The 18,140-nt window shown below is 37.0% G+C and overlaps 2 protein-coding genes across 2 annotated transcripts; one reads left to right on the top strand and one right to left on the bottom strand.

Moving 5' to 3' along the window:
- The first annotated feature begins 2,227 nt into the window (after nt 1–2,227).
- Nucleotides 2,228–6,551, top strand: si:ch73-347e22.8 (tropomyosin, muscle). Its single transcript, XM_067361768.1, has 4 exons — nt 2,228–2,511; nt 4,762–4,816; nt 5,929–6,061; nt 6,191–6,551. Exons 1-4 carry the CDS (start codon nt 2,233–2,235, stop codon nt 6,240–6,242), a joined length of 519 nt encoding a protein of 172 aa, XP_067217869.1. The 5' UTR covers nt 2,228–2,232; the 3' UTR covers nt 6,243–6,551.
- A 1,108-nt stretch (nt 6,552–7,659) lies between these two features.
- Nucleotides 7,660–17,255, bottom strand: LOC137002081 (cytosolic phospholipase A2 epsilon-like). Its single transcript, XM_067361568.1, has 11 exons — nt 17,137–17,255; nt 12,755–12,794; nt 12,519–12,544; nt 12,245–12,359; nt 11,737–11,879; nt 11,456–11,650; nt 9,154–9,269; nt 8,876–8,968; nt 8,394–8,548; nt 8,104–8,278; nt 7,660–7,913 (listed from the first exon to the last, which is right to left on the bottom strand). The coding sequence occupies exons 3-6, from the start codon at nt 12,542–12,544 to the stop codon at nt 11,461–11,463; spliced, it is 474 nt and encodes a 157-aa protein (XP_067217669.1). The 5' UTR covers nt 12,755–12,794; nt 17,137–17,255; the 3' UTR covers nt 7,660–7,913; nt 8,104–8,278; nt 8,394–8,548; nt 8,876–8,968; nt 9,154–9,269; nt 11,456–11,460.
- Nucleotides 17,256–18,140: the final 885 nt, after the last annotated feature.

Below are 18,140 nucleotides of genomic sequence, written 5' to 3'. Positions count from 1 at the left end.
CATTCAAATAATTGTTATTAAATGTGTCATTATGACTTTAAATTGATTGTTTTTTACAGTTTTTCTCAACACATTTCTCCAAAGTAATGTAACTGCTTTCAAAACTGTTAACACAGTGATCTAAACACACTTTTACCTTAACCAAACAGTTCAACTTTATTGCAAAACAAAGCAACTCTTTGCAAAACTGACACAATGCATATTTTTGAGTCATGAACAATGTGTTTAAACAAGTTTCAGTTGTTACATAACATATCAATGTGTTTAAATTTATTTTTGACTTTTTTTGTCAGGTGGTACAACCAAATATTTGTAAATATATATTATATCATTGTACCATTTGACATGGAAAGTGTACCAACCTACCCATACTTGAAATTAGCAGTTTTTTTATCAGTATTTGAGAGAGAGATCTACAAACCTTTTCACTCTGCCCCAATGATCTGTTGGGGTCCTCTGGATGTTGCATTATCAGGCTTAAAGGGTTAGTTCACCCAAAAATTCTGTCATTTATTTCTTACCCTCATGCCGTTCCACACCCGTAAGACCTTCGTTAATCTTCGGGACACAAATTAAGATATTTTAGTTGAAATCCAATGGCTCCGTGAGGCCTCCATAGGGAGCAATGGACATTTCCTCTCTCAAGATCCATAAAGGTACTAAAAACATATTTAAATCGGTTCATGTGAGTACAGTGGTTCAATATTAATATTATAAAGTGACAAGAATATTTTTGGAGTGCCAAAAAAACAAAATAACAACTTATTTAGTGATGGCCGATTTCAAAACACTGCTTCATGAAGCATTGGAGCACAAATGAATCACTGCTGTTTGGAGCACCAAAGTCACGTGATTTCAGCCGTTGGCAGTTTGACACGCGATCTGAATCATGATTCGACACACTGATTCATTTGTGCTCCGATGCTTCCTGAAGCAGTGTTTTGAAATCGGCCATCACTTAATAAGTCATTATTTTGTTTTTTGGCGCTCCAAAAATATTCTCGTCGCTTTATAATATTAACATTGAACCACTGTACTCACATGAACCGATTTAAATATGTTTTTAGTACCTTTATGGATCTTGAGAGAGGAAGTGTCTTTGCTTCCTATGGAGGCCTCACGGAGCCATCGGATTTCAACTAAAATATCGTAATTTGTGTTCCGAAGATTAATGAAGGTCTTACGGGTGTGGAACAACATAAGGGTGAGTAATTAATGACAGAATTTTCATTTTTGGGTGAACTAACCCTTTAATGATTTTACCTTGTCAATTCATGTAAAACAGCAATATCTGCAGTTGTGCCACCCTGACATTTGATTTGAATGTACAAATTGCCATGCAAAAGTTTTCAGTTATCTCAACTGCTTTAAAACTACTGATATTTATAACATTTGGTTATATGTATATTCAAAAATAAAATTATGTCAAAGTTTTTTTTTATTTTGCAGTTCTTAAAAAACACCACTACACCAATGCCCATCTCTTTTCATCTCCTCCTTTTTTATATCCTCCTCTCTTCTCATAGCCCTATGATCTCCCTCTATCTGTTCCACTCTTCCTTTCATTACACCCCTTCATCTACCCACACCACCATTACACTTACACCTCTTTATTCTCTTGCATATTCTTATTTTCTTTTCTTGCTCTATGTATACTTTTATTGCGTTAGGACAAATGGTGCATAAATGTTTGTGAATTGTGTAAAGCAACTAAAAAAAGCTGTGATCGTTTTTTTTTCTGATTTATTAAAGTGTTGGTTGGATGTATGAACTATTGTGAAAACATTTGAGAACTTTGTGCATAGTGTTTAGCGAAAATGATTCACATGATTTGCAATTTGTGTGAAATGAACAAAAACATACAATCTGTTTGTGTTCAGATCACTGTATTAACGGTTTTGAGAACAGTGAACCAAGTTTGGAAAATGTGTCAAATCGATTGAGAAAAACTGTAAATGTGTTATGAGTTTAAATTAATTTGTTTTAAATGTGTTATTAACTGTAAATTAATTGTTATTTTTCCTGTTCCTCTGTTGCTATTTTCTTTTAGAGATCAAGCAGCTATACTCATCATATACATGCACACCGTGTACTTCAACTGAAGACAGATAAAGGATTTAATAAAACTGTACATATATATATATATATATATATATATATATATATATATATATATATATATATTGGATTTACACATACATAGCCATGGATAGGAAATCATGCTGGCCCCTGATGCTGTGTTTAATAGTAGCTGTGATCATGGGCTTGCTGGCATATATGCACTTTAACAAGGAGTTGTTAAACAAACTAACAAACAAAATGGATTTCGTAGAGGCAGAGATGAGACAAACAGAACAGAGTATAGAAAGTTACAATTTAGCAGTTGAGCACACACAGAAGGAGATGGACAACGCAGATAAGGAGATCAAGGAACTTCAGGATGAGGTTGGGAAATTAACCTCTTCTAAGGAGGAAAAGGACAAAGAAGTTAAAGCATGCAAGGATTCAGTGGTGAGTAATGTAGATCCACCAGGTTATACTGATAAGGAAAATGTGCAAATTTGTACATATTTACTAAATACTACATAATTACATAACTGTGCATAGATTTACATTTTTGGTAAAAGATGAATTATACAGGCAGGAAAAATACACTAACTCTACACTTTTCTGCCTGTATAATTCACCTTTTACCAAAATGTAAATCTATGCACAGTTAGTTGTAAACATGTATATTCGTAGTTATATATCTGAATGTAAAAACATTATGATACTGTGTGTATGTATGTATATATATATATATATACAGTACAGTCCAAAAGTTTGGAACCACTAAGATTTTTAATGTTTTTAAAAGAAGTTTCGTCTGCTCACCAAGGCTACATTTATTTAATTAAAAATACAGTAAAAAAACAGTAATATTGTAAAATATAATTACAATTTAAAATAACTGTGTACTATTTAAATATATTTGACAAAGTAATTTATTCCTGTGATGCAAAGCTGAATTTTCAGCATCATTACTCCAGTCTTCAGTGTCACATGATCCTTCAGAAATCATTCTAATAAGCTGATTTGCTGCTCAAGAAACATTTATGATTATTTTCAATGTTGAAAACAGTTGTGTACTTTTTTTTTCAGGATTCCTTGATGAATAGAAAGTTCAAAAGAACAGCATTTATCTGAAATACAAAGCTTCTGTAGCATTATACACTACCGTTCAAAAGTTTGGGGTCAGTAAGAATTTTTATTTTTATTTTTTTGAAAAGATATTAAAGAAATGAATACTTTTATTCAGCAAGGATGCATTAAATCAATCAAAAGTGGCAGTAAAGATATTTATAATGTTAAAAAGATTAGATTTCAGATAAACGCTGTTCTTTTGAACTTTCTATTCATCAAATAATCCTGAAAAAAAATATTGTTCACAAATATTTTGTACAATTGTACACATTAAATGTTTCTTGAGCAGCAGATCAGCATATTAGAATGATTTCTGAAGGATCATGTGACACTGAAGACTGGAGTAACGATGCTGAAAATTCAGCTTTGATCACAGGAATAAATTACTTTGTGAAATATATTCAAATAGAAAAGTTATTTTAAATTGTAATAATATTTCACAATATTAATGTTTTTTACTGTATTTTTAATTAAATAAATGTAGCCTTGGTGAGCAGACGAAACTTCTTTTAAAAACATTAAAAATCTTAGTGCTTCCAAACTTTTGGACTGTACTGTATATATATATATATATATACACTGTGTATATATATGGCAATGCACTGACACCCAGCTGTAGAGCAGGTTTAACAACTAACAACTCACCTGTTGAACTGGTAGTAACCATACAACTTAATTCAGCATTGTTGTACCTATCAGCCATTTTAATCAGTTGTTAAAGGTACAGTAAGTGATTTCTGAGAAACATGTTGATGGAATCCAAAGAAACACACCCCTCCCTTTGTTGCTATATGTCTCTAAACTGCTTGAACACGCAATGCAAGAGTGGATGTCTCTTTATCATATCTGAAGCAAAGCAAAATAAAGCATAATGGTGAATAAACGACAAAGAAGAACAAAAATGAACATACAGTATGCAAGATAGTCGCCAGTGGCACACCAGCTCCAGACAAACAATAACACTCAAAACTGTTTACCAAATCTAACTTTACAACAACAGCATATTTTCTTGGTTCTGTGAAACATAGCAAAACCAATGTTGCTTGCATATGAGCAGAAACAACGCAACCTCAGTGTCCATTTCAGGCCTTCCAGCATAGGTTACTCCAGCACTGGAAAGATTTTCTAATATTAATGCAGTTCCTAAAGCACTTGCCTCTGACCTTTTCTCTTTTGTAATGTCTCTCAGCCATCTCTCTTTCTACAGTCTTTCTTCAAATCATTTTCTCTCTCTGCTTCCCCATCATGATTGTATACGCTCCTTACTGCTGATTGGCTGTGGTGCTCGTCTGATCCACTTACTCAGAGATCACTTACTACACCTTTAAATTGCTTACTACTCCTTTAAAGCAGTTGTCATTCGCAGTTGACTTAGTGAATGCAGTGCAGGCTTTCGCGTTTACGTCCAAACGCTGACTCATTATTGGCTGGCTCCTGTGTCAGCATCACATGCATACGTCATGCTGCTCACGTGTATAGCGTCAGCCAATACTGAGCTGGCGTTCGGACGTAAACAAGAAAGCCAGCACTGCATTCAAGCACTCATTAACCCTCATCTTCCTCTGTATTATGTTTCAGGCGGTGTTGAATAATGATGTTACAGCTGTGGAGAAAGAGAAGAGTGACACTGATGGTATGTTTAAATATGAAAGGATCCCCAAAAGTGATATAAACTTATTTTAAAGACTGTAAATACTGTGTGAGAAAATTATTCAGTCTAACATTATAAGGACATCTTTCTAAAATTAAATAATTATGAAGTATTTTCTATTATATTATTGATATAATAATCATATTATTATTATTTTTTATTTTTTTTGGTAATACTTTACAATAAGATTCATTAGTTAAAGATAATGTATTAACTAACATGAACTATGAGCAATACATTTGTTACTGTATTTACTAATCTTCGTTAATGTTAGTTAATGAAAATACAGTTGTTCATTTCAAATACATTTTTTTTCATCTGCTTACACACATTTTCAAAACTTTGCCTCTTTTTTTAAAATTTTACACACAAATCGCTTGCAAAATGAAGCACTACATTCAAAATATCACAAACACATTTCAAAAGCAAACATTTGTCTTATGTTGCAAACACATTTGCCATAATATTCTTTTTTTTGGATATATCATATACACACATAATTCAAAACCTAAAGCTCTTCTTTCATGAGCTCCTGTGTACATTTCTCTACAAGACTGAAAGTAATTGGCAGAGATATGTTGAAAAATTCATAGTAAACACGAAAGCAAGACTGAAACCAAACTATTTTTTTTTTTACTGTAAGCATTTGTGAATACAGTATTACGCAAGTAAGAAAGAAAAGAAATACATCAACCATGTGTAGTTGGACAGATACAATAGTTGTGTTTGAAAAAAGAAATCAAGATACTTCCTGTTTGATTTTTGTGTGTTACATAGAGAATTGTGTGTTGTGTTTTGCAAAAAGTGTTTTATGAAATTGAAAACTTGAGTCGAAGGCCGATTAGTGTATGGTTGTGCAGATTTGGTGTGTGGTTCTGGTGTTTGAGCGTCAGGTTTCAGAAATTGTGTGACAAGTGAGGATTATGTGTGTAAGCAGTTGAAAAAAAACTGTCCCTCTAGCACCCCCTTGTGGTCTCCCGGTAGCCTCGTACCTAGTTTTAAACCTCTGCAGCCTAAAGTTGTCTGGGCAAAGAGTTCACCTCAAAAATTCCCATAAAGATATGTTGATAATTCTCTCTTTTGCTCTTTTTCAGGTAATTTCGCTAGTGAAAAGACAAAATGGAGTGAAGAATTGAATGGCCTTACAAAGCAGCTCCAGGAGTCCAGTCAAGTTTGTGCCTATGTGAAGATTTCTGCAGAAGACCTTAAGAAGGTCCCTACCTTAAAGTGAGTTTTTTAGGAAATTCTTCCTTCTTATTACAGATATGGATTGATTCATGGTCACCAAGATATGTGAATTAATCTTGAGCTCAGAGTTTGAATTCATCTTAATATCTGTCTCTTTTTTTATTACAGGGATCTTTGCCCTCAAATTCAAATCATAACAAAAGCAGACTTGACTCAGTGAAAATGTTTTCTCTCAAGGAAAAGTCTCATTTGAAACTGACTAGCAATCATTTAAAAGCTTTAAAATGATGCATATATATATTTCTTCCAGAAACTAAACTTTGCATCTTCTTGCCTGCATTTAAAAGTATTTCATATGAATTATTGACTCTCTTTTACAAATCGGATGTTATGTTATTGCATGTTATGTTATGTTAACTGCAAACTGCTTTGATAGTTGTATCTTCATCATTCCTTTGGCGTATGGATTTTGGAGGGGGAAAAATTGCTCAGTGGATCCAATAATACTGTTTATACTGTTGTAAACATGTCGCTGGCTATTGTACTGTACTATGACAATGATATTAGTAAAAATAAAAAAAGATCTGTTTCTTAAGAATTTTACTTTTTTATTGCATGTTTGTGGGTGTGTGTGTGCTGTCTGCTGTCAGTTAACAGTCTAAAGTCCAAACTTTTGCATCGTGTTTCATGCAAAAGGGTGAGGGAGAGACTCTTTTATTAAAGGTACAATATGTAAAAATTTTGCAGTAAAATATCCAAAAACCACTAGGCTAGTGTTATATATTTTGTCCAGATGATTACTTACAATATCTAATGTTTTCAAATACTTGTAAATCATGAGAAAATTCCCATTCTAAACAGTGACACGGGGCAGTGCAGTCGCCTGTCAATGACGTCAGTTACCCTTTGTTACCGCCTTTACTGACGTAGAAACCACATGACAACAGTGCCATGGACAAATGCGGAAGTAGTGTCTAGCGTCCAGCAAACCACTAGCTTGCTTCAAGCAGTTCCTTATTTACTTCTTGCACGTTTTATGGTGGATTGTGTTACTTATTTATGGAACATAATTACTGTTTACCATCTGCCGCTGGTTCTGTCGACAAGGACAGCTCCTGTAAACTCATGACCGGAAAAGCGGAAGCGGCGCCGGCGACTGTGTCATAATAAAAGTCCCGCTGCTCGTGAGGCGTGTGTTGATCAATCGCTCCAGCTCCTCGTTCAGCTCCCGCAACATTCGGTCCTGCTCTGCTTCATACTAAAGTAACGTTAATAATCGCATCCACGAACATGAGTTCTTCCAGACTCCAATCCCTAATCTTTTGCACCGTCCGTTGAGATGGAGACCACATGTCCCAAGTTTCCGCTCTAAAACTTGGCGTCATCAAACTACGCCATTGTTTTGAATAGGCTTCTAGCGACCTCTAGCGGAAAAAAATATCAGAAATTGTACCTTTAAAGGAACTTGAATGTAAGAAGTCAGTAACAGATTTCAGATGTAAGAGGCTAAGAATTTAAATCTATAGCCTAATCACCTATTAAAAACAAATACAATTCCATTTCACTTGTATGTTTTACAAAATGTTTTTTTATATATGCAAACAAACCGTCTCACCCTTTCTAACCGCCTCTTCTTTGCTGCCATCTAAGGGACAAGAACTATAGAAAAGCCAGTGAATTTCTATTGTGATGTGACAAGCCACACCTGAGAATCAATAAATGGAATGAAATTATAATGTCTTCCATTTGATGACTTTCTGAAACTCTGTCAGAAGCTTCTCTTTGTTATTTTTGATGTTAATTTCAGCTTTCTCCAGTAGGTCATAGATCATTTTACTCTCGTAGGGGAGTTGGAAGGTTTTATATGTTTTCCTCCACTTTCCAATTTCTTCTAAAACAGACATTTTAGGACATTAGTGCGCTTTTATGGTTGACTTTTCTGCATATGCTAGCATTGCAGTTTCAGGATAAAATCCTTAATCGTAAATAAATATACATTTATACACTATTAAAAATATAAATAATAATTATGATTAATATGACAATTTGAACACGGTCGCAAAGCAGTAGTTGGACGTTACCTTTATCACCACAATTCGTCTTGTTGAAAAGAGGAATATGAATTACAGTCGGTGCATTGGGGCCTTCAAACACATAAAAGTCCTTTGGATCATCTCTCTCATCATCTAAGTCATTTGGGACTTCAGGGAAATCAATGTTTAGATCTTTGCACATGTCTACGGTTTTTATCAATGACTGTGAATTAAAAACAGTGTTTATAATAGAGAATGTGCATGTGGTGGGAGGAGGATACCATTAGTTATTAGTATGCAGGTTAATAAGAAAAATGAAGAGTATGAAATTACTCTACCTTGAATGGGTCTGTCTCACTGAAATCAAGGGACAGAATGATGTCAATGTGTCTCTCTTTCCTCAGCACTGGTAAAAAAGGTGAGTTGATGTCAATCCCAGCATCAACATAATGCCTCTTTTCCTCTTTAAGAATAGAGGGAGACACCTCCTCCGCTGGGAATGATGGTAAAATATTTAAAATTATCTTTCATTTAATTAAATTACTATACGAGACATTTGTACGTAGTAAGACAACAGCTAGACATCTCCAAGAGATGAAGCTTCACCTCTGACCGTAAATGTACTAGTGCAGTAAGTCTACGTGCTGTCAGTGCTACAAATGTCAGGGTTTAATAAATTCAATGTGCACTTCACTCTACTAGTTTGATATATAATGTAATTTGTTATTATATAATGTTATATACATTACATTTGATATATTTAAATTATATTTAAAATATGTATTATTTTTTAATGTAAAAAAAAAAATATTTAGCTCACCTGCCATGTTGTACAGAAAGTTATATGTTGTGCCCCAGTTCCAGTGAGTAACTAATTCAATGCATTTAGCAATCACAGTCCATATCTCGCTGCCTAAATTAAGAGAAGGTTTTTCATAAGCTAAAAAATAGGTAATTTTTTATCAGCATATACAATAAGTAATTAAGCTGGCTTTACTTACTCCAATGATCACAATATCAATTGCAGAAACAAATTACAGAATAGTAAAGTGGGTTTTGAGTCACATACTATGCACAGAAAAATAAAGGAAAACTCACATGTCAGATTCCAGTATGAATGAAGGCTGCATATAGTGTGTATTCCTTAATGTCTTTCTTATTCACTTCTTTTGACATGGTTAATAATTTCTCTTTTTGTTCTTTGTCCAGCTTTTCTGAAATACATAGCATAATTATATCACGCACTGAATTTCTAGCACACGTAATCTACAGTCTTTATTTCTGGAATTCTACATTATATTCTGCACTATAGAATCTGTTATTCACTAACGCACTGTCACCGAGACCACTGTAGTAGATCTACAGTGTTTGAAGTCGCCAGGATTTTAAATTGGATTTCATCAAAGCAATATAAGCATGTTTTCTCACTTTATGGTATATAAAGTTCTTAAAATATCATCTGGTATACATATCTACGTAAAAAATAGAGCTGTCAATATAATTAAATCGAAACACAGTTAATCTCACAGTTTCCACTCTTTAAAAAGCAGAATGATTTCAAATTCTGATGTGATAAATTACTGCTTTAAATATACAACGATCAGGCATAACATTATGAGCACTGACAGGTGAAGTGAATAACACTGATTCTCTCTTTATCACGGCACCTGTTAGTATATTAGGCATCAAGTGAACATTTTGTCCTCAAAGTTGATGTGTTAGAAGCAGGAAAAATGGGCAAGCTTAAGGCTGCATTCACACGGGGCGCCGGCGTTAACGCTTCTCGTTTACTTTGAATGGGTGACGTCATGCGTTGCCGAACTGAATTGTGGGTTCCGTCGCGTCGCTTCACTCGCGTTGCAAGCGGCAGAAGTTGAAGATTTCTCAACTTTTCAAGCGCCAACGCAGGCGTCATCCAATCAGATCGCCCTATGCAAATACCCTAGAGCAGTCGCAGCCAACTGCGTTCATGCAACACCGGAAAGTAATGTGATTGGCTGTAATCACTATAACGGTTGCGTCAGCACAAGCTTCAGACATGTCCTCCGTCAAGCGTTGACGCTGACGCCCCGTGTGAATGCAGCGTAAGGATTTGAGCGAGTTTGACAAGGGCCAATTTGTGATGGCTAGAAGACTGGGTCTGAACATATCCAAAACTGCAGCTCTTGTGGGGTGTTCCCGGTCTGCAGTGGTCAGTATCTATAAAAAGTGGTCCAAGGAAGAAACAGTGGTGAACCTGGCAAAAGGGTCATGGACCCTGCCCATTGGGAGTGAAGGCTGGCCCGTGGGGTCCGATCCAACAGACAAGCTACGGTAGCTCAAATTGCTCAAGAAGTTAATGCTGGTTCTGATAGAAAGGTGTCAGGATACACAGTGCATCAGTTTGTTGCATATGGGGCTGCATAGCCTAAGACCAGTCAGGGTGCCCATGCTGACCCGTGTCCACGAGCAGTGGAAGAAGGTGTCCTGGTCTAATGAATCACATTTTCTTTTACATCATGTGGATGGCCGGGTGCATGTGCGTTGCTTACCTGGAGAACACATGGATGCACTATAGGAAGAAGGCAAGCCGGCGGAGGCAGTGTGATGCTTTGGGCAATGTTCTGCTGGGAGACCTTGGGTCCTGCCATCCATGTGGATGTTACTTTGACACATACCACCTACCTAAGCATTGTTGCAGACCATGTACACCTTTTCATGGGAATGGTATTTCCTGGTGGCTTTGGTCTCTTTAAGCAGGGTATGTACCCTGCCACAAAGCAAAAAAAGTTCAGGAATGGTTTGAGGAGCACAAAAATGAGTTTGAGGTGTTGACTTGGCCTCCAAATTCCCCAGATCTCAATCCAATTGAGGATCTGTGGGATGTGCTGAACAAACAAGTCCATCCATGATCCATGGAGGCTCCACCTCACAACTTACAGGACTTAACCTTGCCTTGACGGGTCAGGGCTGTTTGGCAGCAAAAGGGGGACCAACACAATATTAGGAAGGTGGTCATAATGTTATGCCTGATATTCATATATACTCATTTAGTAAACTTTTCCCACCAAGGGATGCAGTAACTCCCCTGCTGAAAAATCCACCATGAATTCCATGTTGGTCCAGGCTGGTTTATGCTGGATAGAGCTGCTGTAGTGCTGCCTAGCTGGTGGACCAAGTAAAACTGTGCTGGTGTAGTTTGTCTACCAGCACTTCCACCTATGCTGGTGACCAGCAAACCAGCATCCAGCATGCAAAATATACCTTATCCTGGTGACCATCAATTCTGAATTTTTCAGCAGGTTCTACTGTGTGTCAAGATTAAAAAACACCAATCAATTTAATGTAGATCATCATTTCATGCCTTAGTGCTTAAATTAAGCAAACAAGATTGCTTGTTATTTTATAGTGTTTTTCTCACCTCGTTCACAATCTCGCTAGGACTGCCCAGATGTCTGTCAGACTGAAAGTGTCTTTTTGTCTGTAATATTTTTTGAGTTTTGAAATTTTGTCCTCAAATCTGATGTGACCACCAACAGGTCTCTGTGCAAAGTCATCCTTCATTGTTTCCAGCTTGCTGGACCAGTTTGGTTCTTTGTATAATGATGCCATGCACCTTATGAAGAAAAAAAGGTTTACCATTTGTTTATATTCAGCTGGATCTTATTAACTAAATTTGAGTGCATGTATTTGCTCCTTTACCAGGTAGATCCAGAGAGCCCAACAAGATACAGCATGCAGTCCAACAGATCATCTTGAAACAGTGCGACCAGTGATCCCAGCAAACCCATCATCGCTCTTTCAGCTCCTCCTGAAGCCAGCAGAGCAATGTTGGGCAGCTTGTCCTGTAAAGAATGCAGTAAACACATTATATTAAGCAACTATATAAAAATGCCTGCTCTTCTCTAAGAACTCCAGTTCAGTCAAGCGAAAGCTTTCCTTTGTTAGGTGACCTGCGAAAACCTTTCCAAGAAAGACATTTCCCTAAAACAGAACGGTTCTCTGTATTTGTCATGTATTTACATGATCATCAGGGTTTTAACATTATATAATTAATTCAGGTTCATTTACAGGATGAAATTAACCAGTAAGGGCATCAATTAAACTCAAATGCAGCTATGAAATACATATTTTTTTAAATGAACAAGAGGTGTTATTAATAATAAAATTAGGTTTAATTGGCTTAGAAACTGCAGAATGATTTAATTACCAGGCTACACTGTATGCCGTGTTTTTTAAGACACTCCAGAGCTGATTCTCTCCTGCTGGTCACATGATTCATCTCAGCCTCATTTAGTGAATGACCAATTCTCACTTTACTATTGCTGTATAAAAACAATCAGGGACAGAAAGGACTGTTCACACAGGGTTTCAAAACAATTCCATTAAGTATTAGTATAAACTGAAACTTAAATTGGAATTATGATTGTTTTGTGACACTGCATGATGGAAAAGAAGCAAAAATAAAATGAATGCAGTATTACCTTTTGCTTTGATTTTCCTCAGACATCTGTAAATCGGACATTTTAAGATGTAGTGAATATTCAGAAGCAATTTATTTAGTTTTGATTTGTTCTGAACTGTACCGTCACTGTTTGCAAGCATTACTAAATTACTTTTTTTTCAGTCTCAAGGCATACATTTATCCAAATGCAACATTTTAGTGAAAAGATATTTAGAAACCAAGCAAAAAGTGATTTTTCGTTTTTAAAGCCCTTACCTTTTCTGACAGAGGTTGAAGTCTGCAAGCCAAAATGAAACTATTTGATAGCAATGTGGGAACAAGGAAATACAAGATATGGTTTAGCCGCTTAGCATTCCACTGTACCACCTGTGAGGGGTTAAACCAAGCAGAGCAGGAATAACTGAAAAATATAGCTGCAAGCAGCGATGGCGGGCCCAAGCCCAGTTGCCCGCAAACACGGTGGCTTCGGGGAAATGGCGGGCAATTAAAAACAGGGCGTTTAAAACAGGTAAACATAAAAGGATTATGTCAAAATCATTTGAATACACCACATTTACTGCAGCAGTTGGTTCCCATATGTTCACAAACCACAACAGCCACATCCATGAGATTGTTTAAATTTAGATGAATTTCATACTATAGAATGTCATAGGTCAAGTGCAGAATATCATTCTAATCTGCCATGTCTGTGTTTTTCTCAGACAACCTCTATAAAAATTCCTGAACAAATTACATACTGTTATTTGCGCAAACTCAACAGTACTCTGAAAAATGTAATTCAGTCTTAATGTGAATGTCTGTGATTGCTGATGTTGTAGTATCCTGACACTTCTTTTCATGTATTTTTTGACCTCCCTGAGCTATTGTTTGTGCACCAATCTTATGCACCAAAAGCACGCTTTCATTTAATTTTAATATGTGTGGTTTATGATGAAAAAAATAAAATTATAAAATTAATAAATAAAGCCAAATCACACAACCTGCAAAAAAAATTTTAATATCAGTCTCAGGTAATTGTAAGGTACCTGTCTATATTTTTCTGCTCACTTAAACAAGTTTATTTTAAACAGACACTTTTATAAAATCATGTGAAATTTACTTAAAGTTGTTTTTAATAAATTTGAATTACAAATAACTAATTTAAAGACATATGTGTCGTACATGATGTTCGCAAACACAGCACATGTCCTTCTGTTATGCCCATCTCTAGAAAACACACACTCTCCTGTGTAAAAAAAACAGAGATGTTAGTCTTGTACCGTACGAATCAGTACGTGAAATCACAGGTGTCGGGTAATAATTGTAACTCAAATGACATTTAGAAAACTAGGCCTGTCCAAATAGCGATATAGTGTCATGATTCAATTTCAAATGAGTGTGAAGTTATCTTTTACAGTTCAAAATTTGTATAAGTTCATCAATAAATGGGTAATCAGTAAAAGGGTTAAAGACCACTAATCAAGATTGTAAAACACACGCACAAACACAAAGAGAGAGAAATGCAGGAGGAGCTCTCTGCCTTGAAGTCAGCACTTCGCACCAAAGATGAACTCATCAACAATCTGAAAGAAGAACTCAATTCTGTTTCTGCACCTAAAGAGTCTTCTAAACCCTTGATGTGTCCAGAGATGCTCACAGAAAATCCTCAACCTGAACAGCTTCCAGTGGAGGAAGAATCTCACTGCTCGACTGATCCAGCATCCCAGATCCACAGCTCCGCTGCAGAGGACCCGAGAGAAACACACGCTCTTATCCTGACTGATTCAAATGGGAAATACATCAATGAGAAACTCCTATTCCCAAATATGAGAACCAAGAAAATCTGGTGCCCAAATACAAGAAGTGCTTTTCAGATCCTGTCTGAGAGAAACCTGGATGAAAACTATAAACACATCATTATCCACACAGGGACAAATGATTTAAGGGCCATGAAGGGACATGTGGCTCCTGTGATCAGAGAGGTGGCGATCAGAGCTACACAACGTTTCCCAGAGGCTAAAATAACTCTATCTACACTACTACCACGCACCGATGTGCCATTTCACGTGATCCATGGAAATAATGTGGAGCTTTCCAGAAGTTGCGCACTTATTCCTAATGTCCACCTCGCCCATCACAAAGACATACGGCCTCATCATATGTATGACCATGTACATCTCAACAAGCAAGGAGTGAAAGTCTTTGCCAGAATGCTGAAAAGCACAGCCCTTGGAAACACACCGAGAAACAACAGAAACTCCAATGACAAGAGAAGACCTCAGTCACCAAGAACCATCCGTCCTCCAGCAGAGTCCAGAACAGCCACAGGACCTCAATCCCAACACCAGAGCTACACAGCGGCAGGAACCATCCGTCCTCCAGCAGAGTCCAGAACGACCACAAGACCGCCATCACAACACAAGAGCTACGCAGCGGCAGTTCAACAACCACAAAACCCTGCAGCTGCTGAACTCAACCAGATAAGACAACTACTGAACATCATCTGCTCCAGACTGAGGACATAACCTGTATAACTCACACACACTTATACATATGTATACACACACACAAACACACACACACACACACACACACACACACACACACACACATTACAGAAAAATCTATCCATGAAATCATTTAAAATCAGTTGTTGGAATATACAGGGTCTGCACTCTTCTACTTTTGGTAACAAGACTGCAGACCAAGACGTACTCAACAGTATAACAGATATGGATATCTGTATCTTTCATGAGACGTGGTGTCGTAGTAATGAGACTTTACAATGTCCAATAGGATACAAGGAAATTGTTGTTCCTTCATCAAAAAATTCTAAAATAAAATGCGGCCGAGACTCAGGTGGAATACTTATATGGCACAAAGACAATCTGAAACATTCGATTAAAATTGTTAAAATTGAAAAATCTACTATTTGGCTTGAAGTGAATTCTGTCATATCACAGTCTAATCTTTACCTCTGTGCAGTCTATATTCCACCTCATGACTCTCCCTATTACGAAGAGCAAAGCTTTCCAAACTACAGACTGACATCTTACACTTTCAGTCCAGAGGAAATATCCTCATATGTGGAGATTTAAATGCCAGAACAGGGAGAGAAATTGATTATGTAAATATTGTAGATAATGACCATATACTCAATGACACCATGTTTCACTCCTCATCAAGATTCACACAAGAAACAGCTACTATAGTGTCGTCAACATGAATGGAAAGCAAATGTCCAAACTCTGAGAAGGTTTGGGGATATACATCATTAATGGGAGAACTAGAGGAGATTCATTAGGCAGATTCACTTATTGATCCAGATTAGGAACCAGTGAGGTTGATTATTTAATAACAGATATTGATCCAAATTTTATTAATGCCTTCACAGTCAGACCTCAGCTCCCGATTTCCGATCGCTACCAAACAGAGCTTTACCTGAAACCACCATGTGAAAGGAGCAACACTTATCCAATAGAATCTGAAAAAATGTTTCCTTTGAAACCCAAACTAAAGTGGAACCAATCCACCTCTGAACAATTTAAAGAACACATAAACAATCCTACAATATTAAAAATGCTGGATGACTTTATGTCCACTGACTTCACCTTAGATGTTAATGGGATAAATTTAGCAACAAAAAACTTAAATTACATATTCAAAACATTGGCAACTCTATCTAACATTAAACGACAACGCAAACGTAAAACAAACCAACAGACATTAAGAAAGGATGTTTGGTTTGATGGTGAATGTGTAAGTCTCAGAAAAGAACTAAGGCGACTTTCTAACAAAAAGCACAAAGATCCGTCCAGCCAGACATTACGGCTTACAAGAGACTAATGTGGAACAAAAGAGAAAATTATTTTAAAACCAAAATTGAGGAAATTGGTGAATCAGTTGATCAAAATTCTTTCTGGAATCTATATAGAAAACTTGAAAAACCCAAATCAGAAATATCACTACAGAGCGGCACAATTTGGAAAACTTATTTCGAAAATCTTTATCAAAAAATTGAACATACTGACCTTAACCAGCCTCAGTGTAAAATAAAGAAAAGACTAGTAGACTTGGAGAAAACAATTAAAAATTATCAAAATACATTAGACAAATTTATAACCATATCTGAAATAACAGAACATATTAATAGACTTAAATTAAAGAAAGCATGTGGCCAAGATGACATTAGCAATGAAATGCTTAAACTCAACAGTCCCAGCATGAATAAAGCTCTAGCTAAATTATTTAATCTGGTTTTATGGTCCGGTAACTTCCCTGAGATCTGGTCTGAGGGACTGATCACCCCCATATTTAACAAAGGTGATCGATTTGACCCCAATAATTATCGTGGCATCTGTGTGGGCAGTGCGTTAGGAAAACTGTTCTGCAGCATCATAAACAGCCGAATTGTCACACACGCTGCTGCCTGCCAGCTGTCTGATCTACGCTCGGAGCTTCGTGGAGATTATCCTAAATCCTTCTCTTTATTCCTATTCGCATAATATAACTTTCTTATTTTTCACTAGATTACTTAACCTATTGCATAGTATTACTAAACGGAACGATTTATTACTAGCAATCCACCAGCGTAATCACCTAGTGTTAGCCATAGCCTGCTAGCTACCGTCTACTTTCTTTTTTTCCTCTAAACCAACCTTCCTTGTCGATTGAATGGCGGATTTATCCGATGTATGTTATTCTGATCTGTCCTCGCCAGATCGGGAAGCTGTGGAGACGTTGCTGCCCGGCATTCATCGATCCACCGCGAGGTACAGCGTCCCGCACATCACCCTCGCCCCAGGCACCGGCAAGCGACCGAGACATCCAGCCAGCGAGTCCCGTGTGCGTTGCAGTTTTCGGACGGCGTTCATCAAACACGCGGTCAGTCATGTCCGACGATTATCATGTGTAGTAAATGCAACATGTACAGCTTAGCTCTTTCTGTCAGCAGTGAGACTTACACATGTGATAAATGCAGGGATATTGTCAGGCTGACAGAGAGAATCTCAGAATTAGAGACACGCATCCAAACTTTAATTGAGGATAGTGAGAATGAAAGGGCCTTAGATACTGCTTTGGATGCGACTAGCCTAGTAAACACTACACATTCGGTTCCGGTTGTAGAAGCCACGCAGCAGGCTAACTGGGTGACTGTGAGGCGGCATAATGGCAAGAACAAACACCACTCTTCCGTTCCGATTAGAACATCAAACAGGTTCTCCCCACTCAGTGACGCACCCACTGAGAATCCTGTTGAAAGTGCCCTAGTAATTGGCGATTCTATTACACGGAACGTGAAAATAGAGACACCAGCCACCATAGTCACATGTTTGCCGGGGGCCAGAGCACCTGACATCAAAGCAAATTTAAAAGTGCTGGCTAATGCTAAACGTAAATATTCTAAAATCATTATCCACGTCGGCACAAATGATGTTCGACTTCGCCAGTCGGAGATCACTAAAATTAACATCAAAGAGGTGTGTGAACTCGCAAATTCAATGTCAGCAAAAGTAATTTGTTCTGGCCCTCTTCCTGTTCGTCGGAGTGATGAGATAGTTAGCAGGTTATCATCACTCAATGGCTGGCTGTCTAAGTGGTGTGCGCAGAATAATATAGGTTTCATAGACAATTGGAAAAGCTTTTGGGGCAGACCTGATCT

The sequence above is a fragment of the Chanodichthys erythropterus genome, chromosome 15, assembly GCF_024489055.1.
Source record: "Chanodichthys erythropterus isolate Z2021 chromosome 15, ASM2448905v1, whole genome shotgun sequence".
In the NCBI taxonomy this organism is placed as follows: Eukaryota; Metazoa; Chordata; class Actinopteri; order Cypriniformes; family Xenocyprididae; genus Chanodichthys; species Chanodichthys erythropterus.
The sequence above is the reverse complement of the archived record's forward strand: the minus strand, read 5'-3'. Positions and strand labels throughout refer to the sequence as shown.